This window comes from Chiloscyllium punctatum, chromosome 8 (genome assembly GCF_047496795.1).
Source record: "Chiloscyllium punctatum isolate Juve2018m chromosome 8, sChiPun1.3, whole genome shotgun sequence".
In the NCBI taxonomy this organism is placed as follows: domain Eukaryota; kingdom Metazoa; phylum Chordata; class Chondrichthyes; order Orectolobiformes; family Hemiscylliidae; genus Chiloscyllium; species Chiloscyllium punctatum.
Genome location: NC_092746.1, coordinates 77,050,085 through 77,075,088, shown reverse-complemented (window position 1 = coordinate 77,075,088; position 25,004 = coordinate 77,050,085). Strand labels below are relative to the sequence as shown.

Here is a 25,004-nt window from a genome sequence, read left to right as displayed (position 1 = left end):
TCACAACACACTTCGCATTCAACAACCAAATATATGAACAAATCAACAGCACACCCATGGGCTCACCCATCTCTGGACTCATAGCAGAAGTGGTAATGCAAAGGTTAGAACAAACAATCTTACCGCAAATTCAACCCAAACTCTGGGTCAGATATGTGGATGACACCTTTGTAATCATTAAAAACACAGAAATAGAGAACACACACTGGATCATCAATGCCACACTCACAGGAATCCGATTCACGAGAGAGGAAGAAAAGGACAACCAACTCCCATTCCGAGATGTGATGGTACAGAGAACACTGAACGGAGAATCCACCACAAAGGGATACAGGAAAGCCACTCTCACAGACCAAGTCCTAAACTACGAAAGCAACCACCCCAACCCACACAAGAAGTTGCATCAAGACACTGTTCAAAAGGGCCACAACACACTGCAGTACACCAGAACTGCAAAAAGAGGAAGAAGAACACCTCTACAATGTATTCGCCAAAAACGGATACCCCCACAATTTCATCAACAGATGCCCAAGGGAAAGACAACGGAATGAGGACATGCCGCAACCCAAAGGACTAGCCACACTACCATACATCAAAAACATTTCTGAACTGACAGCCAGACTACTGCAACCACTAGGACTCATAACATCACACAAACCAACAGCCACGCACAGACAACAGCTCACCAGGACAAAGGGCCCGATACCCAGCATGAGCAAAACCAATGTAGTGTACAAAATCCCATGCAAGGACTGTACAAAACACTACATAGGACAAACAGGAAGACAGCTAACGATCCGCATCCATGAACACCAACTAGCCACGAAATGACACGACCAGCTATCCCTAGTAGCCACACACTCAGATCACAAGCAACATGAGTTTGACTGGGGCAACACTACTATTGTAGGACAAGCCAAACAGAGAATAGCCAGGGAATTCCTAGAGGCATGGCAATCATCCACAGATTCAATCAGTAAGCACATCGACCTGGACCCAATATACCGGCCACTGCAACGGACAGCTGGAACTGACAACCGGAGGTGGCAGGTACAAATCACTATAAATGCCGGAGGAAACATCACAGAAGCGCTTCACAGGAGGCTCCCAAGCACTGAGGATGTCACCTAGGCAGGGGACGAAACGTCTGCAACACAAATTCCCAGCTCGGCGAACAGAACCATAACATTTCCTTTTAACAGTACTAGTGTTGACAAGCGGCACTCTGGATTAGAACAGAATTACCTAGCATTGCTGACATGTGACTCCAGACTCACAGGGATGAGGATGGCTCTTTGAAATGGCTGGGTGAGCTACACATGTTTGAGACCTGCTTATTTCCAATGGCGATTCCCAAAATAATATGCAATCAGGTGCATCTTGCTTTTAAGTCGGACTTCATTGTTTTTGCGTGGGATTCTGGCAGCAGTACTGGGCTGAATGTGAGCTGTTCTGGTGGGATGGACTTTACTTGAAACATGGACTATCAAACAAACTGGGGCTGTAGAGAAGGCTTTAAACTAATTCGAGGTTGCTTGAGGAGAGGGGCAATGAAGACTCCAAAGGAAATGGATATGACAGCATTACAGGGCAGTTACAATGATACCCAGAGTGGGACAGGAGTACACAAAAACAGATAAAATTGCAGTAAGTAGGATCAAAAAAGGGGAAAAGGGGGTAAAAGTGCAAAATTGATCTCTAATTTGAATGCTAATAGTATTTATAACAAAAAAATTAATGGTACGATACTGGTTAACTGGTATAATTACAAGGAAATCACAGTTGGGAATTAAATATTCAGGGGGGTGTGTCTCTTCAAAAGAACCTGCAAGAAGGGAAGGGTAATGGTGTAGCATTGTTGGGATGGGATGGAAGAGCTGCTTCTTTTTTGTTTTGAGGTATTTTAGGTGTTGGAGGTGATTTACCCGAATTCCAGGAGCAGCAGTTGCATTGTTTTGGAACTTTGGAAAAAAAAGTCAAAACAACAGCAGTTTTAAAAGGGAGAAGGGCAGGCAAAGGAAGCACAGGGTGAGGACAGTGCAGGAGAGAGAGAGAGAACCTGCACAGTTACCGCCTTTGCTGTTTGAACTTGTGTATCGCTGGACATCGGAGTGCATCTGGGAAAATTAACAAACAGTGAAATTCACAACTAATCTTGGAGGAACTGTTGGGTGAAGTTCACAGCACACAATCAGATAAGTTAATTGTTGCTTTACGTCTGTCCAAGAGAAAGGCTGCAGTAGTGGCTACAGTGGATTATTTCCTCATTATATGTTTTTGGGGATAAGTCTCTTGATTAAACTTAAAATATAAGCCATAGCTATTAATTTAACCTGGGGCAGTGTTTGTCGAGGAATAAGACAGTGTTATTTTCTGGGTCTGTAGATTGTGAAGGAGCAAAAATGGCCTTTGCAGTGATATGTACTTCTTGTCAGATGTGGGAGAGTTTAAGGGTTACTGCGGATTATATCTGCCATAAATGCTGTTGGATGCGAATCTTATCAGATCGAGTGGGTCGGTTGAAGAGACAAATAGAAGCAATGAGGAATTTGCAACAGCAACAGTGTGTGATGGGTGGCAGTTATAGGAAGGGGGGAAAGTCTCAGATACAGTCACATAGATGGGTTAACTCCAGGAAGGGTAAGAGAGGTAGGCAGCTAGTGCAGGGGTCTTTTGTGGGTATACCAATTTCAAACATGTATGTTGTTTTGGAAAATGTAGGGGGTGATGGATTCTCAGGGGAACGTAGCACGAACAGCCAAGTTTCTGGTATTAAGACTGGCTGTAATGCAATGAGGAGTACATCGGCGTCCAAGAGATCAATTGTGTTAGGGGATTCTCTAGTCCGAGGTACAGACAGACGTTTCTGTGGCCAGCAGAGAAAAAGCAGAATGGTGTGTTGTTTCCCTGGTGCCAGGATCAAGGATGCCTCAGAGAGGGTACAGAATGTTCTCACGGGGGGAGAGGGACCAGCAGGAGGTCATTGTCCACATTGGAACCACCGACATTGGAAGGGAAAAGGTTGAGACTTTAAAGGGAGATTACAGAGAGGCAGGAATTTAAAAAGGAGCTCCTCAAGGGTAGTAATATCTGGATTACTCCCAGTGCTACGAGCTAGTGAGGGCAGGAATAGGAGGATAGAGCAGATGATGCATGGCTGAGGAGCTGGTGTATGGGAGAAGGATTCACATTTTTGGATCATTGGAATCTCTATGGGGGTAGAAGTGAGCTGTACAAGAAGGACGGATTGTACCTCAATTGGAAGGGGACTAATATACTGGCAGGGAAATTTGCTAGAACTGCTTGGGAGGATTTAAACTAGTGAGGTGGGGGGGGGGGGGGGAACCCAGGGAGGTAGTGAGGAAAGAGATCGATCTGAGACAGGTACAGTTGAGAACAGAAATCAGTCAAACATTCAGGGCAGGCAGGGGCAAGGTAGGACTAATAAATTAAACTGCATTTATTTCAATGCAAGGGGCCTAACAGGGAAGGCAGATGAACTCAGGGCATGGTTAGAAACATGGGACTGGGATATCATAGCAATTACGGAAACATGGCTCAGGGATGGGCGGGACTGGCAGCTGAATGTTCCAGGATACAAATGCTACAGGAAGGATAGAAGGGGAGGCAAAAGAGGAGGGTGAGTGGTGTTTTTGATAAGGGATAGCATTACAGCTGTGCTGAGGGAGGATATTCCTGGAAATACATCCAGGGAAGTTATTTGGGTGGAACTGAGAAATAAGAAAGGGATGATCACCTAATTGGGATTGTATTATAGACCCCCCAATAGTCAGAGGGAAATTGAGAAACAAATTTGTAAGGAGATCTCAACTATCTGTAAGAATAATGGGGTGGTTATGGTAGGGGATTTTAATTTTCCAGACATCAACTGGGACTGCCATAGTGTGAAAGGTTTAGGTGGAGAGGAATTTCTTAAGTGTGTACAAGACAATTTTCTGATTCAGTATGTGGATGTACCTACTAGAGAAGGTGCCAAACCTACTCTTGGGAAATAAGGCAGGGCAGGTGACTGAGGTGTCAGTGGGGGAGCACTTTGGGGCCAGCGACCATTATTCTATTCGTTTTAAAATAATGATGGAAAAGGATAGACCAGCTCTAAAAGTTGAAGTTCTAAATTAGAGAAAGGCCAATTTTGACGGTATTAGGCAAGAACTTTCAAAAGCCGATTGGAGATGTTTGCAGGTAAAGGGACGGCTGGAAAATGGAAAGCCTTCAGAAATGAGATAATAAGAATCCAGAGAAAGTATATTCCTGTCAGGGTGAAAGGGAAGGCTGGTAGATATAGGGAATGCTGAATGACTAAAGAAATTGAGGGTTTGGTTAATAAAAAGAAGGAAGTATGTGTCACGTACAGACAGGATAGATCGAGTGAATCCTTAGAAGAGTAAAAAAGAAAGTAGGAGTATACTGAGGAGGGAAATCAGGAGGGCAAAAAGGGGACATGAGATAGCTTTGGCAAATAGAGTTAAGAAGAATCCAAAGGGGTTTTACAAATATATTAAGGACAAAAGGGTAACTAGGGAGAGAATATAGCCCCTCTAAGATCAGCAAGGCAGCCTTTGTGTGGAGCCACAGAAAATGGGGGAGATACTAAATGAATACTTTGCATCAGTTTTTAATGTGGAAAAGGATATGGAAGATATCGAATGTAGGGAAATAGATGGTGACATCTTGCAAAATGTCCAGATTACAGAGGAGGAAGTGCTGGATGTCTTGAAACGGTTAAAGGTGGATACATCCCCAGGACCTGATCAGGTGTACCCAAGAACGCTGTGGGAAGTTAGACAAGTGATTGCTGGGCCTCTTGCTGAGATATTTGTATCTTCGATAGTCACAGGTGAGGTGGTGGAAGACTAGAAGTTGGCAAACGTGGTGCCACTGTTTAAGAAGGGCGGTAAAGACAAGCCAGGGAACTATAGACCAGTGAGCCTGACCTCGGTGGTGGGCAAGTTGTTGGAGGGAATCCTGAGGGACAGGGTGTACATTTGGAAAGGCAAGGACTGATTCGGGATAGTCAACATGGCTTTGTGCGTGGGAAAAGATGTCTCACAAACTTGATTGAATTTTTTGATGAAGTAACAAAGAAGATTGATGAGGGCAGAGCAGTAGATGTGATCTATATGGACTTCCGTAAGGTGTTCGACAAGGTTCCCCATGGGAGACTGATTAGCAAGGTTAGATCTCATGGAATACAGGGAGAACTAGCCATTTGGATACAGAACTGGCTCAAAGGTAGAAGACAGAGGATGGTGGTGGAGGGTTGTTTTTCAGACTGGAGGCCTGTGACCAGTGGAGTTCCACGAGGTTTGGTGCTGGGCCCTCTACTTTTTGTGATTTACATAAATGATTTGGATGAGAGCATAAGAGGTACAGTTTGTAAGTTTGCAGATGACACCAAAATTGGAGGTGTAGTGGACAGCGAAGAGGGTTACCTCAGATTACAACAGGATCTGGACCAGATGGGCCAATGGGCTGAGAAGTGGCAGATGGAGTTTAATTCAGATAAATGCGAGGTGCTACATCTTGGGAAAGCAAACCTTAGCAGGACCTAGGTAAGGTCCTAGGGAGTGTTGCTGAACAAAGAGACCTTGGAGTGCAGGTTCATAGCTCCTTGAAAGAGGAGTCGCAGGTAGATAGGATAGTGAAGGTGGCGTTTGGTATGCTTTCCTTTATTGGTCAGAGTATTGAGTACAGGAGTTGGGAGGTTATGTTGCGGCTGTGTAGGACATTGGTTAGGCCACTGTTGGAATGTTGCGTGCAATTCTGGTCTCCTTCCTATCGGAAAGATGTTGTGAAACTTGAAAGGGTTCGGAAAAGATTTACAAGGATGTTGCCAGGGTTGGAGGATCTGAGCTACAGGGAGAGGCTGAACAGACTGGGGCTGTTTTCCCTGGAGCGTCGGAGGCTGAGGGGTGACCTTATAGAGGTTTACAAAATTGAGGGGCGTGGATAGGATAAATAGGCAAAGTATTTTCCCTGGGATCGGGGAGTCTAGAACTAGAGGGCGTAGGTTTAGGGTGAGAGGGGAAAGATATAAAAGAGACCTAAGGAGCAACTTTTTCACAGAGGGTGGTACGTGTATGGAATGAGCTGCCAGAGGAAGTGGTGGAGGCTGTTACAATTGCAACATTTAAGAGGCATTTGGATGGGTATATGAATAGGAGGGGTTTGGAGGGATATGGGCCGGGTGCTGGCAGGTGGGACTAGATTGGGTTGGGATACCTGGTCGGCATGGACAGGTTGGACCGAAGGGTCTGTTTCCATGTTGTACATCTCTATGACTCTAAGTGATCTTGAATTGGTAGATGTAGAATTCATAAAGGTGAATTAAGAAATAAAAAGGGAAAGTAGACATTAATAGGAGTAGTCTCCAGGCCCCCTAAAGTAGCTACACAATGGGACAGAGAATAAGTCAGGAAATAATTGTGGATGTATAATAAAGGCAGTACGTTAATCACTGGTGCCTTTTAATCTTCTTGTAGATTAGGATAGTCAGTTTATCAGAGGATGCCACGAGGAAGAAACCATAGAATGCATTTGGGCCAATACAATATGTTGTGGATTCAACCAGAGATTGATTAAACCCACATCATTAAACATCATCAAATCTTTGACTGGAAGAATAAAGGAGCTGAATATTATTTGAACAAAGAAAGACTGCAGAAAACTACGGAACAGATGGATTTGGAATTCCTTGTCCATGAAGCACAAAAAGCTAGTATCCAAGTTCAGTGAGTAATTAAGAAGGTAAATGAAATTTTGTCCATTCTTTCGAATGGAATGGAATATAAAAGGAGGAAGATTTTGGCAAAACTTTACAAGGCATAAGTCAGTGCACGAATGAATGCTGTGAACAGTTTTGGGTCCCTTATCTACTGACATTTTGAGTCCTGGGTCGGGAGAAACTGTGTTTTGAAAGGTGGTTGAGTAGATTGGGCCTGTATTCTTTGGAAGTTAGAAGAATGAGAGGCAAACTTATTGAAAAACACAAGATTCTTAGGGGGCTTGACAGGGTAGATGTGGAAAGGTTGCTTCCTTTAGTGGGAGAGTCTTTTGTGGAACAGAGGGCATCATCTCAGAATGAGAGATTGGATACATTTCAGACAGATGAGGAATGTCATCTCTGAGGGTAGTGAATCCATTGAATTCTTTGCTGCAGAAGGTTGTTGAGGCTGCATCTATTCAAGGCTGAGAAACATTTTTAGTCAGTAGGGAAATGAGGGTTATAGGGAAAAGACAGAAAAGGGGAATTGAGGATTATCAGAGGAGTCATGACTTCATTAAATGGTGGAGCAAGCTTAATGGGCTGAATGGCTTTCTTCTGCTCCTATGGCTTATGAACTTATATTGTACCCAACATAAACTTCATTGTTTCATGTGAAAACCTTTGTAAGTAACATCTATTAAATTAAAAGGAAGGCTTATGTTTATGTGGTACCTTTCAGAACTTCAGGATATTTCCCATCACTTTGCAGCCAATTAAGTTCCTTTTGAAGTTTGGCAAGGAACAAAACAACATGTCCAGCTTCTACAAACAGCAAATTGATTATGCCTGGATAATCTGTTTTTAAGTTGTTGGAAGATTTTTGTGGTACAGTGTCTGTGTCCTTATGAACTAGGAGACCCGAGTTCACAACCAACCTGTTTCAGATATGTGTAATTGCATCTCTGAACAGGTGGATTTGGGAAAATATCTCAATACGTTTGTGGGAAGAGGGAGTATGCCATCATCCATTTTGAATGGGACACCTATGATTTTGATGATCTGAAGACACCAGAACTGCATTCATGCCAGAAGTCAGACGTGGGATAGGTTTAACAGAACCTGTTGTATAAAACGTTTGTATTGAACATGACTCACAGTGAACTGACATTTTAGCAGATGATGATCTTAAATTACAATCTCTTTCTTTTGCAGCGATATTGCAAAGATAAGTGAAGGAATCGGTGATAAAATAGGCTTGCTGATACAATCACTAGCCTCCTTTATAGGGGGTTTTGTGGTTGGCTTTATCAAAGGATGGAAACTAGCACTGGTGATTCTGGCTGTGAGTCCGGTTCTAGGAATTTGTGCAGCAATCTGGTCCAAGGTTAGTGTGTTTGTGCATTTTTAATTAATCCATAAATATAGTTACCTAAAACAATTTGAATGATATCTTACATTTCATCTGAGATATGAATATTGTGCCCTAATATCTACCTCGCGTTTCCTCCTGCAGCTTTTCTCAGCTGCTGTAGGATGAAAGGAAGCTCATTCCCTGGTTGATTATGCTTTGAACCAGTCAATAATAACTTTTCTTGTGGGTCAGAAGCCTTATTATTGTCTTGATTAATGCAAAGATCCAATAATTATGACTACCATCTAATGGAACATGTGCTACTCCTGCAGGATTGGAAACTGTGATGTTGCTCAAGGCAGCTATGTTGAATTTTGTTTCAATGTGGACAGCTAAACATGGTCTTAGTGATGAAGGTGCTTGTTGTTGTAGGCAAATTAGGCTTCCTTTTCAATCGTGGAACGTCTCCAGGAATAAATGATGCATGTTTCATGGATGCAATTCTAAATACATGCTGAAACCACTGTACCATGGATTATCATTGTTAAGATACACATCTAAATCTGTCAGGCGCGATATCATACAGAAAAGGAGCAATAACTTTATAAATTACTGGAAAAAAACATTCAGAGCTTTCCTTACTATGTCATCTAATAAATCCTTGACAATGAAGTTAATGGCTGTCTGAGCCTCACTCCTCTTTCCTTGCAGTGAATCTCCTGCCTAAGTTAACTTGGCCATTCAACCTGATATGTAGATCCCACCTAAAATCTGTTGATTGACTGTATATTCCTATTGTTTTTATCCTCTTCATGTGGAATATGAGGTCTTAAGTTCTCTTGCATAATGAGGCCCTATTTGTAATCTGTTCAGCAAACAATAACAAATCTAGCTGTTTCCCATGGTGAGGTTGGGGCATGTTACATAAAAATCATTGCCACTTTCTCTTGCAGTAATAATAATTGGAATTTAGTTCTGGCTATGGGGTCCTATTCACTGTTTGGAGAACCATGGGAACCCTGTGTAATCTTCGACCAAGAATCTTGATAAAATTGAGGTAAAGCATCTACTTACCGACAATACCGTCAAGCTTCCTGTACGACCAAGTTCCAAGGTGGGGCAGAGCTCTTGTCCATGAACTGTCAGTCGAACAGAGGTTGTGGGCTCAGGATTTCAGAAGAGCAAGGGCAGGTCACAGAGAGAGGGTCACCAGTGAAGGAGAAAATTGGGTGTTGGATGTAATGCCCAGGGATGGCTTTCAGTAGTTCCTTGACCATGCACCAAGCACCAGTGAATAAAAGACCGCTTTATTTGGATGCTGGGCAACGTTCTGGAGATGGTGGAAACCTGAATGAGTTTCATGTAATCTTTGAGCCACCATTAAAATACAATGGGCTCAGGAATAATTAAAACTCTTTTTATGGGCCGTTTGTTGACATCCTGGCTAGTCAGCCTGTTTCCCTCAGCACATTTAATGCAGACAATTTTCAAGCTGGTTGGAGTCACAGACACTGCAGCAGGCTCCACTAAATTCTGCCAATATCTTTGCTTTCCAATTAGCTCCTTGCTTTTACTTTTTAGGGTTCAAGAAGAATTAAGCAAGCAAAACCAGATTGTAACTCAAAACAATTTTTTTTATTTGTTCATGGGATGCAGGCATTGTTGTATTGCCAACAATCTCCACTAATAATAACTTGTATTATTATAAAATCTTCTACATTCAACATTTTATACCAAGTGAAGTATGCAATAAGTTGCAGTTTTTACTATGCAGTAAATGTTTTTGAGAAAGGGACTGAAGCATGAATCAGAGCTGAAACCCAGATTATAATATAAAATCTTAATATCTGTTTGCAACTACCATTGCAATTTCTCTGTTAAAGGAAAGAGGCACTTTCCAATCATTGCCTTATGTTCTTCACAAATGGATTTTAATGTGGAGTTCAGTGGCAGTCCAGGGTGAGTTTAATATGGAACTCAAGAGAAGTGGGAAGAGAAGCTCTCATACTTGGTTATGGGTGAGATGTGTGGTTTGAAGCCAAGATTAGAGAGAACTCAGTGCTTTGTCAAGTAAGCAAAATATGAATGAGACCAAACAGGAACCAGGAGAGAAGTTAGGGGAGGTTGCTGAAGGCAATGTCAAACAGTATGATATGAGCCAGTACTAAAATTAACCAAAGAACTGCAGATGCCAGAAATCTGAGCTATAAACAGAAATTGCTGGGAAAACTCCACAGGTCTGACTGTAACGATGGAGAGAAAGCAAAGTTAACAATTCAGGTCCAGTAACCCTTAATGAGATTTAAGTAAACTTTTGTAAGTAAAGATATAGGGCACAAGAAAAGCAGGTTTCTCGAGTGTGTATGAAAATAAATATATTTTATTAAACATAATTTGAAATACTTGCCAAGTTTTAAAATGTTAGGCGATATGTTGACCCTGAAGTTGCCTATTGTCATTGTGTGACATTTTCAGCAGGTTTCCAAATATTTCTGTACTAGGTTGTTTTGTATTCACAGCTTTGTGGCCATGAGGTCAATGATTTCATATCCTACACATCCTGTCAGATCTTTGTTCATATTACATATACAAAGAGAGACAAATAAACATAAAACCGTGTTAAGTAAATTCCTTCTTGATGACCTTAAATGGTACTGTTGATAAGTTAAAATATCTTTGTCTAAGGCTTGGTTGAACTTTGAAACTGGTTGAGAGGGGAAATGCTTGTGTCAATATAGTTATCTCACGCAATGGTGAAGGTTCAAGTCACTATAAAACTTTCAAGCTGCGTAACTAACCCTATAATGCAAATATAATTCTAAAATATGTCCAAGAATTGGATAAATGAACAATGCGCAGGATAGTTCTAAGTTCCTGATATTTTCTCTATTTCCTGAAATGTTTGAACACGACATTTATATCCAGAAACTGCAGTTCTTAATAGGTATTTATAAAGTTAGAAATCACACAACACCAGGTTAGAGTCCAACAGGTTTAATTGGAAGCACACTAGCTAGATTTTTAACTTTGTACACCCCAATCCAACATCAGCATCTCCGAATCATAGGTATTTATAGGTTGCCTTCTCGCACTTTTTATTGTGACTGACAAGGAACAAATTGATTACACTGTCTATTCTATAATATGTTTAGGAATGAAGTAACAGATCGTTTTCAAAACCAATTAACTGAATGTATACAATCTGTTAAAATTTTGTCTGCTTCAGGACTGGATAAGAAAGATGAGAAAAGTTGGGCCAGTACATTACATTAGTCTGTGGGAACTATCACAAAAATATAGTAGCTAGACTGGACACTGATGAGAAAGCTGCACTTTCTAAAGATGTATTTCAACCATTCTTAGTTGTGTTCACAGAAATTAAATTACTGAGTAGGTGAAGTTTAATAGAAGGAAACTGGTCTGTGTAAAGCACAGATTTTTTTTTGTTCATTACTGATCTTTATAGGCTGGCAGAGAAATGCTCTTCTGAAAGGTTGAACCCAGAATTAATTTGTGACTAGATCATGGTTGAAGTAGCAAATGAAGCCTTGAAAGACCGTTTTACAAGCTAAAGAGGAATTAATCCTAGTGAAAGTGGCACAGATTGCTAGGAAGTCTGAACCAGGTAAATGCTTGAGGGGAAATTTAAAGCAGTTTATACACCATGAAGTTTCCTTGATGCAGCACAAACAAGCCAAACAATAAGGAAGACCTCCCAGTGGGGGACCACAATGCCACAACTGCCAAAAAATGGGTAATTATTAAGGAATTTCTCATCAGCTAACTGCCATGCAAAAGGAAAAAAACTCTTTGAAGTATTGGCACAATCAAGATTTCAAAACACCACACGACCACTATGAAACCTTTGTTGGGAGAAACCTATAAACTGAAAACAAATACTGGAGTGTCAGAATGGAGATAAATTGATGCCGCCCCACAGAATTTAAAATGAATACATGAGTTAGTGTTTTTGTATTACCAGATTAACTAAATTGTTTAAACAAATAAAAGTACAAGCTTCCTCTATGAATTAAAAGCCCTTAATGTAAACACCCAATTCACAGCAAGGTTCAGAAGTGAGGAAAGTGAAATTGTTGAACTTCTCTGACATTCAAAATAAATATTCTCTCCCAAGCAGGAGAATTAAATTAATCTGTAAGGTTGATTGGATTGCCATAATTGACCAAACATGTGAATTTTGAAATGTGTTCCATATTTGTCCTAGGGTCTGGGGCAATTGAGTTGAATTACATCATTGGATGAGGAGAAAAGAGCAAAGTTTCACAACCGTTTATGGCTAGGGATGTACAGGAAATAGAGTGTAAGCCAAGGCAACGGGTGATTTCATCAGTCACTATGTCAACAGGGGAAGATAATATTCAGGTATCAATGTAATGACAGAGTGAAATGATTTGATAAGAATCATAGAATTCACACGATGTGGAAACAGGCCCTTCGACCCAACAAGTCCACACTGACCCTCCAAAGAGTAACCCACCCAGACCCATTCCCCTACTACTCTACATTTTACCCCTGACTAATGCACCTAACCCACGCATCTCTGAACACAATGAGCAATTTAACATAGCCAATTCACCTAACCTGCACGCCTTTATTATGGGAGGAAACCAGAGCACCTGGAGGAAACCCACACAGACACTGGGAGAATGTGCAAACTCCACACAGACAGTCGTCTGAAGCTGGGATTGAACCTGAGTCCCTGGCACTGTGAGACAGCAGTGCTAATCACTGAGCCAGTGTGCTGCCCCAAACAGAATCTGTTTGGATTTAACTCAGTTGAATAAAGCAGTATCTTCTTCTATCTGGATGTAATTGGCAATTACCTCTGAATGATGTCTCCAGAAACTTAACAACATTAATTCTTTCTGCCCATCCATCCATCCATATTGCCCACCCATCCATCCACCCATCATATCACCTGCCCAACGATCCATCCATCTAACTCTATTGTCTGCCCATTCATCCATCTATCTATTTATCCATATTGCCTGCCATCCATCAATCTATATTGCCCATCCCTAATTTCCTTAGAGATATGGTGGTGGTCTGTCTTCCTCAACCAATGCTGTCCTTGGAGTGAAGGAACACCCACAATGCTGTTAGGAAGGCTGTTTCAGAATTTTGACTAAATTACAGTGAAGGAATTGTGACATAGTTCCATGTTAAGATAATATGTGGCTTCAAGGGAAATTTGCCAGTGGTAGTTATCCCATTCATCTATGTCCTTGTCCTTCTAGATGTAGAGGTTGAGAGTTTGGAAGGTACAAGCCAGAAAGGCCTCAGTGAGTTACTGTTCCACACACAATGATAGTGTGCACTGTTGCCACTGATGATGAAAGAATGAATGTTGAAGGTGATGGATTTAGTCCCACTGAAGCCAGCTGCATTATCCCAGTTAGTGTTGTGCTTCTTGAGTGTTGTTGGAGCTGCGTATATGCAGGCAAGTGGAGAGCATTTCACCACACACCTGCTGTGTGCCTTCTTGATGTTGGACAGGCTTTGGGGAGTCAAGAGGCGAGTTACTTGCTGCAGAATTCCTAGCTTCTGGTCTTCACTATAGGCACAGTATTTATGTGGCTGATCCAGTTCGATTTCTGGTCAAAAGCAACTCCCGGATAAAGGGGGTTTCAGTGATGGTAATGCCATTGAATGTGTAGGGGTGATTAGATTTTCTTTTGTTGGAGGTAGTCTGACACTCAAATGGCACAATTGTTACTTGCTACTTTTTAGCCCAAGCCTGGATATTGTCCAGGTCTTGCTATATTTGAACACAGACTGCTTCAGTATCTGAGGAGTCATGAATGGAGCTAAACAGTGCGTAATCATCAAAGACCATCCTCAATTTTGACCTTATGATGGAGGGATGGTTGTTGATAAAGCAGCTTTAGGTGGTTGGATCTCGGACAAATTTTTTACACTTTTTTTAGTTTGCTGTGCCTTTAACAGATTATCATTTGTAATTGATCACATGCCAGTAATATTTTAAAATTATTAAAAACTCATTAAAAGGTATTGATGGAATACTGTATGACATGGGCAATATACTAATCAATGGATTCAAGAACATGACCAGAGAACTGAAACAGTCATGCGTGTCCTACTGAATGTAAGGCTAATACTGAGAGAGAAATGAAAAGTCGCAGGATTGGAGATATAACTTGATGAGTACATCACCAAAACTACAGAAGTTAAGCTAGAACAGCAAAAAACTAAAGGCATTAGAGAATGCCCCTATCGCAGAATATCACAAAATTTCGAAGATTTCTTATGAGGTGAATCGGTGGACAAGATTTTGCTAAATGTAGCAGGGGTTAACAAGCCTTTGAGATAGCTTCTACACCAGGGTCAACAATAGCTTTTGACAAAATTAAGGCACTCCTCATCACTTCAAAACTTGGGTGGCACGGTGGTTAGCACTGCTGCCTCACAGTGCCAGAGACCCGGGTTCAATTCCCGCCTCAGGCGACTCTCTGTGTGGAGTTTGCACATTCTCCCCGTGTCTGTGTGGGTTTCCTCCGGGTGCTCCGGTTTCCTCCCACAGTCCAAAGATGTGCAGGTCAGGTGAATTGGCCATGCTAAATTGCCCGTAGTGTTAGGTAAGGGGTAGATGTAGGGGTATGGGTGGGTTGCGCTTCGGCGGGGCGGTGTGGAGGGCCTGTTTCCACACTGTAAGTAATCTAATCTAATCTAATCTAATCTTAAAACACATGGTGATCCATGTCTGCCATCCATAGTGATAGCTGATGCATCTTTAACAGGATTGGAGGCGATACACTTTCAGTTGCACAAAGATAGAAATTGAAAATTAATCTTTGTACCTCTAAATCAGTAGGAGGGACAAAGAACCTTTAGCAGTAATGTGGGCATTGGAAAAATGTTCAGGTTATGTGATAAAGTTACAGCTCAAGATGGAAGCAAACTAAAAGCCATTGATCACTCTTCTGAATACCAAGGAAGTAGCTCAGATATCACCCAGAATTCAAAGGTTCAGATTGAGTCACATGAGGTGTGACAGGCCTGAGAGTACACAATTGAAAATGTACAGCAGATGTCCCAAATAATAACAAATATAGTAGACCAAGCTGATTTTGATTTAATTGAAGAGATTGAAGTGTATTGAAGTGACTCAACACTTAGCAGCTATAGAATAAAAGCTGAGGAGATGTGAGAAACTTAAGAACAGGTGAAGAATGGATCATAATTGTGTTATGGACCAGACCAAATCCCCTCAAAATATTTTAAGAAGGTAGCCTAGATCCTAACCTTTTCTTATTTTGGAGGTAAATGTAAGGTGTTGTGTTCCAGATGCATTTTGATTGGTCAAGTTACTTTATGTTAAGCAAAACACAATTTATTCATTAACGATAGGTAATGTAACAACTAAAGAAAGAATAAAGAAAAGAATTAACTTAGTTGTAACTATTGAGAAGCGTAACAGAATAATACATTCAGTAAGTATTACTAATTTACTGTTCCAAAATAGTAACATCCAATAGCCACACGCCTGGCAAAGGTTAAATTCAGAAAACAGATTGTCTCGCATGCAACTCCAGCAGCCCGAGAGGGAAAACATCAAGAGAATCTGAGAGTGTATAGCAGGGAGAGATGTACTGCAACAACAGATCCAAACACAACTGCTACTCCTGAAAAACTAAAACCAAAAGTCCTAGTTCTGTGAGAGTTTGACCACACCCATTCACACTGCTTTTATTGTTACAACTTAAGAAAAACAAACCTCAAAGCTGTTTACTTTTTAAGTTTTCAATAGTTTTCAGCACCTCTACCCTAAAACCTTTCTTTTAGAAATTAGTTATACTGAACGATATTTAACTTTGGAGAATTAATTGAGGTAATTTGTACATTGCAAAGTGCTTTACAAGAGCATTACAGTCAGTATGTCAGACAGGTATTACTCATTTAATACATGAATTGGGTACTAATCGCATTCTCTGGGTGGAGAACAAGCCAAGAGAAGAAAGACCACAATTATCTTCACCTTTCTCAATAAGGCTGGAGGAGTGTCAAGTATTAATTCATTTGTGTTCAAAGGCAAGATCTTCATCATTATCATAGACTGTTATCCAAGATGGATTGAAGTAAACTGTCTATGCAAAATAGCGGCAATGGCATTGATAAATTCACTGAAGAGAATCTATTCAAACGTGGGACTCTGGAACATTGTAATTTCAGATAATGGTCCACAGTTTGCAAAGAAGCAGTTTAAAAGATACATATCCAAATACAAGGTCATTAATATTACAGCTTCACTTCACGATCCTCGAGTGAATATGGATGTTGAGTGAGGAGTGTCAAAAAAGAATTAAAACTAGCACCATTAAATTTGAGTTCCTCACCACTAAAGAATGGGTTCTCACCATCAGAGTCATGGAGGAGCAGAGGATTGAGAACACAATTTTCATAGAATCCCTAGAGTGTAGAAATAGGCCCTTCGGCCCAACAAGTCCACACCGACCCTTCGAAGAGTAATCCACCCAGACCCATTCCCCTACATTTAACCTGACTACTGCACCTAACCTATACATTACTGAACACTATCAGCAATTTATCATGGTCAGTCCATCTAACCTGCATATCTTTGGATTGTGGGAGGAAACTGGAGCACTCAGATGAAACCCACACAGACAGTCGGTCACCCAGTCGAACCCGGGTTCCTAGCCCTGTGAGGCAACAGTGCTAACTACTGAGCCACCGTGCCTCACCTGTCTCAGAAGTTACAGACTGGCAAAACTCAATGACCACAACAGTGAAATAACAGAATGAGGAGCAAAGGGACAGCAAGCTCAAATTCTCAATAAACGGCACAGATCACAAGATTTACCAGAGCTGCACTCCGAGTGAGTATGAATAAACCTTCAACAGAGAGAAGGAATGATCTTAGTAAAACACTACAGCCAAAATCATACTGAGTTGCAACAGCTCATTGGATAGATAAAAAGGAGAAATAGTAATGCATTAATATCATTGAACAAGAAGGGGATAGAAACATAGAACTATTTCTCAGGAAAGGAAGAAAACTCACCAACCAGTCAAGAGTCAAAAAGTGTGGCGCTGGAAAAGCACATCATGTCAGGCAGCATGCGAGGAGCAGGAGTGTTGATGTTTCAGGCATAAGCCGTTCAACAGAAATGTGACTGATCTCCAGTATCTGCAGTCCTCACTTTAGCCAGTCAGGAGTCAAAAGTTTGTAATAAAATATGAAACTGTTAAGAGACACTAGTCAAAGCATGACTGAGACTACTACTATGAGGTATAAGACTATTGCACAAAAAGATTTTAAAAATATAGAAGATGGATAAATATTTGTATGGGAAATGTAGAGCAATGGGATTAACATCAGAAGTATGGACTATGATGATGTCAAGTGGTGTATTAATCATGTCAGTGTCATCATCCAGGATAGAGGAATCTATGTTTTTCAGATTTCCAGCATTGGTAGTAAATTTATTTTTAGCCATACAAATACTGTGGCTTTAAAAGTAGATCAGTGACTAGGAAATTTGCAGTGAAGAACTCATTTCCTCTCTTTGCAAAGCCTATCCACCATCTGTGGAGAGAAATCAGAGTGAACATTTGGGGTTCCGTGACCCTTCCACAAACCTCTCACCTGATGTGTATTTTAGTTCTGCACAATTTAGAGGCTTCTCCAATACATGAAGTTAGAGCCTTGAGCCAGGGATTTTGACAAGAGATATTGGATGGTTTGACCTTACAGGGGTTGAATCATACAGAATCCTATTTGGTGTGAAAACTTCTCTCTTTGCCCTCCTGTACCCGCCTGTGGTTAAACAGCTGTCAAACTCAAATGTAACATTAATTGTCACTGTTGAGATGAACTACAGTCAAACAAATAACATTTTCTTATATTTTTATGATGTTTGCTATACCATTTATAGTTCCTCAAAGGATATGACTTAATTTTCCTTTCTTTGGACGATTTAGTTGTTGACTTCGTTCACAAAACAAGAGCAAACTGCATATGCAAAAGCTGGAGCTGTGGCTGAGGAGGCGTTGTCAGGTTTCAGGACTGTTGTAGCTTTTGGAGGACAAAAGAAAGAAGTTGCAAGGTTAGCCTTGTTGTTTACCTTCCTGAGAGATGACAGTACCCAATGGCACTAAAGTTGTGATTTATAAGAGTTGTACACTTATGCCTCTGCTGTGTATCATAGCCAAATGCAGGCATTTATTATATAGACTGAAACCTCAGAACATGGAACAATCTTTTCATTTTAGTTACCTTTATGGAAACTTTTCGCTGCTTTTTCCTCTGTACACATGAATACATTTTAATGAGAGGCAACTGATAATCCATATTCCAAAATCTGAATGGAGAGTTTTACTTATCACAAATAATTCCACTATCCACGATCTGTTCAGTGATGGTATCTCTCACTTCTGAAACAGATGAGACTTGACCCTGGGCTCCTGTTCCCAGAGGTAGTGAAACTACCATCACATCACAAGTGCCCTAACAGCCCCATTGAATCTGTGTTTGTTTTCACCTGTTATAGAGTCATAGAGATGTACAGCATGGAAACAGACCCTTTGGTCCAACCCGTCCATGCCGACCAGATATCCCAACCCAATCTAGTCCCACCTGCCAGCACCCGGCCCATATCCCTCCAAACTCTTCCTATTCATATACCCATCCAAATGTCTCTTAAATGTTGCAATTGTAACAGCCTCCAGCACATCCTCTGGCAGCTCATTCCATACACGTACCACCCTCTGCGTGAAAAAGTTGCCCCTTAGGTCTCTTTTATATCTTTGTCCTCTCACACTAACGCTATGCCCTCTAGTTCTGGACTCCCCGATCCCAGGAAAAAGACTTTGCCTATTTATCCTATCCATGCCCCTCATAATTTTGTAAACCTCTATAAGGTCACCCCTCAGCCTCCGACGCTCCAGGGAAAACAGCCCCAACCTGTTCAGCCTCTCCCTGTAGCTCAGATCCTCCAATCCTGGCAACAGCCTTGTAAATCTTTTCTAAACTCTTTCAAGTTTCACAACATCTTTCCGATAGGAAGGAGACCAGAATTGCACGCAATATTCCAACAGTGGCCTAACCAATGTCCTGTACAGCCGCAACATGATCTCCCAACTCCTGTACTCAATACTCTGACCAATAAAGGAACGCACACCAAACGCCTTCTTCACTATCCTATCTACCTGCAACTCCACTTTCAGGGAGCTATGAACCTGCACTCCAAGGTCTCTTTGTTCAGCAACAGTCCCTAGGACCTTACCATTAAGTGTATAAGTCCTGCTAAGATTTGCTTTCCCAAAATGCAGCACCTCTCATTTATCTGAATTAAACTCCATCTGCCACTTCTCAGCCCATTGGCCCATCTGGTCCAGATCCCGCTGTCCACTACACCTCCAATTTTGATGTCATTTGCAAATTTACTAACTATACCTCTTATGCTCGCATCCAAATCATTTATGTAAATGACAAAAAGTAGAGGACCCAGCACCGATCCTTGTGGCACTCCACTGGTCACAGGCCTCCAGTGTGAAAAAACAGCCCTCCACTACCACCCTCTGTCTTCTATCTTTGAGCCAGTTCTGTATCCAAATGGCTAGTTCTCCCTGTATTCCGTGAGATCTAACCTTGCTAATCAGTCTCCCATGGGGAACCTTGTCGAACACCTTACTGAAGTCCATATAGATCACATCTACTGCTCTGCCCTCATCAATCCTCTTTGTTACGTCTTCAAAAAACTCAATCAAGTTTATGAGACATGATTTCCCACGCACAAAGCCATGTTGACTATCCCGAATCAGTCCTTGCCTTTCCAATTACATGTATATCCTGTCCCTCAGGATTCCCTCCAACAACTTGCCCACCACCGAGGTCAGGCTCACTGGTTTATAGTTCCCTGGCTTGTCCTTACCACCCTTCTTAAATGGTGGCACCATGTTTGCCAACTTCCAGTCTTCCGGCACCTCACCTGTGACTATCGATGATACAAATATCTCAGCAAGAGGCCCAGCAATCACTTCTCTAGCTTCCCACAGAGTTCTCAGGTACACCTGATCAGGTCCTGGGGATTTATCCACCTTTAACCTAGGCTGCAGTGTTTTTCTGGATATAATTCAAAAATATATTGGTTGGAAATGACAGTCTTAATTTTATGTGTGAATTTAAAAGCACATTTGGTTGGCAACAACAGAATAGGCTCTGAACAATTTGCATAAGACTATAAGGAATAGGAGTAGGCCACTTGGCCCCTCGAGCCTGCCTCGTCATTCAATAGGATCATGGAAGACCGACATTCATCAAGTTCACTTCCCCACATTTCCCTTTAACCCTCTACTGGTAAAGAATCTATTTATCTCTGTCCTAAATATACACAAGCACTGTGCCCACACAGATCTTTATTGCGAGAAGTTCCAAAGGCACTGAGAGAAGAAATTCCTCCCCATCTAAGTCAAAAAATTGGTGCCCTTTTATTTTGATATTGTGGCCTCGGGCCCCATGAGAGGAAACATCCTCTCAGCATTTACCATGCGAAGCCCCTTATGAATCCTATATGTTTCTTTGAGATCACTTTTTTCATTCTTCTAAACCTCTATGAGAAGAGTCCCAACCTATTTAGCCTTTGCTCATAAGCCAATCCCTCCATACCAGGGATCAGCCTAGTGAACGTTCTCTGGACTGCCTCCAATGAAATGATATCTTCCCCTAAGTAAAGAGAACAAAACTGTTCATTGTACACCAGATGTGATCTCACCAGCACCTTGCACAATTGCGGCCTGACTTCCCTAAGCTTATACTCCAAACGCCTTGAAATGAGGGCTGACATTCCATTAGCCTTCCTAATTCCCTGCTTCACCTGTGTGCTAGCTTTCTATGTTTCATGTACAAGTACCCCCAAGTCCCTTTGTGTTGCAGCTTTCTGCAGTTTCTTTTAAGCAATATTCTGTAGTTGTGTTCTCCCTTCAAAATGAGTCACTTCATGTTTTCCCACACTATACTCCATTTGTCATGTGGACATTTATAATGGACATTTATCACCCAGCTAAGTGATGTTTCAGTGGAGCAACAGCTAGCTGAGAATCAGCATTTGTTGGTACTTATCGTCAAGCCATACTCCAAAAATAGGCAAAATTTCTTTTTTGGTGCCATTCTTTGGGCTGAATTTTAACCCTGACATTTGGGTGGATCAGGGTGAGGTAAGGAGCTAAATTTTAAGAAGAAATTCCAAATTCAATCCAGTTCATGTTCGACATGCCCACTTCCGGGTTTAAAGGTTAAGGAATGAGGGGTGGACTCCTGGGATTTGGGGAGTTGACAATTAAAATGCATTACTGTGGTTGATTTCATCCGATTTAGTTCCCATCCATTCAAAGACACATGATATCAGGTATCAATCACCATCACTCTCTAATCCCTTTCCAACCCGGAATAGGGATTGGATCCCACTCATCCCAATCCCTCATATTCCTGTAAGATCATTGTTGCAATTGAGCTTTTCTTTCCTGCCTCAGGTTCTTTGCTGCCTGACTGGAAGCTAAATCCGTTCATCAGAATAACATGCAGAATAATTTTTACCTTGGCTTTTGTGTTCTCTGTCTGAAACACCTCTCCGATATATCACAGAATATAATTTTTCTAACTCCGATTCTCATTCCGACCAGAACAAAAGTAGGTGGTTGAAAAAGTTTCTCATTTACTCTGTTATAAAGATGACCCAGAGTGGTGTAATGGTTGGATTATTGTTCCTGTTACAAATTATGTTCACTTTTTTATAAAGGTATGAGAAGAATTTGATTGAAGCTAAGAACGTTGGAATCAAAAAGTCAATTAGCAGCAATATAGCAGTGGGTTTCACCTTCTTAATGATCTATGCATCGTATGCCCTGGCATTCTGGTATGGAAGTACCCTGATATTGGATGATAATTATACAATTGGAAAAGTGCTAACAGTAAGTGACATTTCACACTATGTTGAACACTAAGGTAATGCTTATAAGGATTATGATTCTAAAAATTGTTTTCCTGTTCTCCTTATTCTAATTTTTATTGTATTTATTTCTTTTTCCCATTTCAACCACATGGGGTAGAAGTGAATCTAGAGCCATTTGAGGATCACTACTACTTATTGCTTTAAAGCATGTCCTAAACTGGAGTCTCAAAGAATAACTTTAGTTGAATCTCAGGACTGCTCCTGATGTTGGTCATGTCTCCACAGTCAAATCAAGTTAGAAAGGAGCAATTTTGTGCTGTGTGTTAGCAGTCCTCAGCTAAGTCGGAGGCAGTGAGGTTCTGGTGGGCTGCAGGGTTGTGATGGGTAATCATGGTGCTTGTGAACTCAGTGATCATTCCTGCTCCTCCTGCCTCTTTTTAAAATGTTCACAGCTTTCTTCACATTAGCACTTACAAGAGGCTGTTGAAGGATTTTGAGCAGAACAGACCAGAGCCTCCCCTTCCATCGAGAATTAATTCTGAAGCAAGGTTTTGTCAGCTGACATTAAGCACCTAATTTACGTACTGATGTCTGACTGGAATGTTCATCGGTAAACATCCATCTGGCAAAGAAGAAACAGAAGTCAGTCTGTCCATATAACTTTATTCACAAAACTCCATACAATAGGCTGCTTTTCCCTTCCACGGACGATACCCTTCCAAATGGAAACTGGACTCTTTATAAGAAAATATACAAAATAGCAGCAGGAGTAGGCCATTTGACCCATTGAACCCATCCACTATTCAACATGATCATGACTAATCCTCTGTCTTGACACCACATTTCTCTCTCCACTAACCCCTTCTAACGTAAGGCCTCTAGAAATCCATCTAATTCTTTCTTAAGTAAATTCTGTGACTTCCCTGCCGCAGCCTTTTATGGTAGAGAATTCCACGGGTTCATTGTACTCTGAGTGGATGATGAACTACATAGCCCTTGGACAACGACTCTTTGTTTTACCTTCTCGGCTGTTCTCCCCTCTGAATTGCTTGTCAGATCCTATCTCCATGCTAGTCTAGTTTAAATTTACTCCAACAGCATTAGAAAAACTCCCTTTGACGATGTTGGTTGATGTTTGTCGGTGTTCTTGTTCAGATGTACTTGTCCAACATGTACAGGTGTCCCCTCTAACAGAAATAATCACAATACATCAGGAATCTAAAGTCCTCCTCCTGCACCATCTCAGCAGCCATGCTCTATCCTTCTATTACTGTACTCACTACTGCGTGATTCTGGGAGTAATCCAGCGATCACAACTTTTGAAGTCTTGCTTGCCCATTTCCTATTTAATGCCCTAAGTTCTGCTTGCAGGATCTTCTTCCCTTGTCATTGGTTCCAACATGACATTTGAGAACGAATAGAGTATCTTGCAGTCACATCTATGATTGCAGAAATGCCTGTTTACTCCCCTCACTAACATATCTCTTATCATTATTCCTGCCCATACCTCTTCCTCAGCACCCACCAAAATTAAGGAAAATCCAAAAATGTTTTATCAGGACTTCGAGAACAAAGGGTTTACAAAGGAAAGAAGGGCAGAAAATGTGGGCAAATTTTTAAATGAGCACTTCTGTCTTTCCAAGGCAGCAGGATAATGGAGTTAAAAAGGGGGAGGGGATAAGCATAATAAGCAGAATGGCTGCCTTCCTTGAACATGGATAAACTGCCAGGCCCAAATTTTATTTTATTATTCATTCATAGGATGAGGGTGGTACTGACCAGGCCTGCAATTATTGCCAAGAGGGCAGCTAAAAGTCAGCCACATTCCTGTGGGCCTGGAGTCACATGTAAACGAGACCAGGAAAGAATGGTTCATTTCTTTCCCTAAACAGCATTAGTGAACCAGATCAGCAATGGATTCATGGTCACCATTGGACTCTTAATTACAGATTTTTGTTGAATTCAAATTCTACCATCAACCCTGGCAGGATTTGAACCTGGGACCCCTGAGCATTACCTGGGTTGCTGGATTAGCAGCCGAGTGACATTACCATGAGACCTTCACCTCGCCCTGTCCTTTAGTCTATTAAAGGAAGCCAGTGGTGAAATACCTCACTAGAATAGAAAATATAGGCAATGTACTGGAGGATTGGAGGTCTGTGGAAATTGTGCCATTATTCAAAAAAGATGTGAAGGATAGACCAAAAATGAAAGTCCTGACCCTGGAGGAAGGTAAGTTACTAATGTGTCATTCAGAGATTGCAGTGGGATGAGGCTTTACAATATAGTCCTCCTAGCACTATAGTCTATGCAAATTGAGAATTGGATATCACAAACACAATCATCGCTGCCAGTGAGACAGTTGGCTCAAAGTTTGATACTTCTGAGGCATGCCCTGCCCGGTGAGGCTTTGTAGGTGCCCAGAATATTTGGATGAGGCCTAAGGTCCATATTCATCCTTGTCCCAGGTTTCCTTCTTCAGGCGGGTGTTGCTAATCCAAAAGCAAGTCTAGATTAATTTCTACCCTCAGGTGTTTAGAGGTTCAACAAATGAACTATGACAGTTAGTTAAAGAACAGACAATTAGTAATTCTAGCATTCTTTTGCCAGTATCGCCCCCTTTTAACACTTCAATTGTTTTTTAAATCTTTAGGTGTTCTTTTCGGTGCTAATTGGGGCATTTTCTATTGGCCAGACTTCACCAAATATTGAGGCACTTGGCAATGCAAGGGGAGCAGCCTACATGGTCTTCAACATCATTGATCAGGTGACTATATATTCCATTGGGGTTGGGAATGGGAAAAGCTTGTAAACAAAATCACATTCAAACATCAAAGTTGCTGCAGAATGTATTTTGTGAGACCGGGAATCCAGAGTGTGAAGATTTATTTATGACTTGGAGGTGCCGGTGTTGGATTAGGGTGGACAAAGTTTAAAAATCACACAACACCAGGTTATAGTCCCAACAGTTTTATTT

At 41.3% G+C, this 25,004-nt stretch overlaps 1 protein-coding gene across 2 annotated transcripts in view; it reads left to right on the top strand.

Moving 5' to 3' along the window:
- Window positions 1-25,004, top strand: part of abcb4 (ATP-binding cassette, sub-family B (MDR/TAP), member 4) — a 132,094-nt gene that overhangs the window by 40,283 nt on the left and 66,807 nt on the right. For both annotated transcript variants that reach the window (XM_072575845.1, XM_072575843.1), the window contains exons 7-10: window positions 7,940-8,111; window positions 18,060-18,184; window positions 21,875-22,046; window positions 24,681-24,794. In XM_072575845.1, coding sequence (XP_072431946.1) covers window positions 7,940-8,111; window positions 18,060-18,184; window positions 21,875-22,046; window positions 24,681-24,794 — 583 coding nt within the window. The remainder of the gene's footprint in view (window positions 1-7,939; window positions 8,112-18,059; window positions 18,185-21,874; window positions 22,047-24,680; window positions 24,795-25,004) is intronic.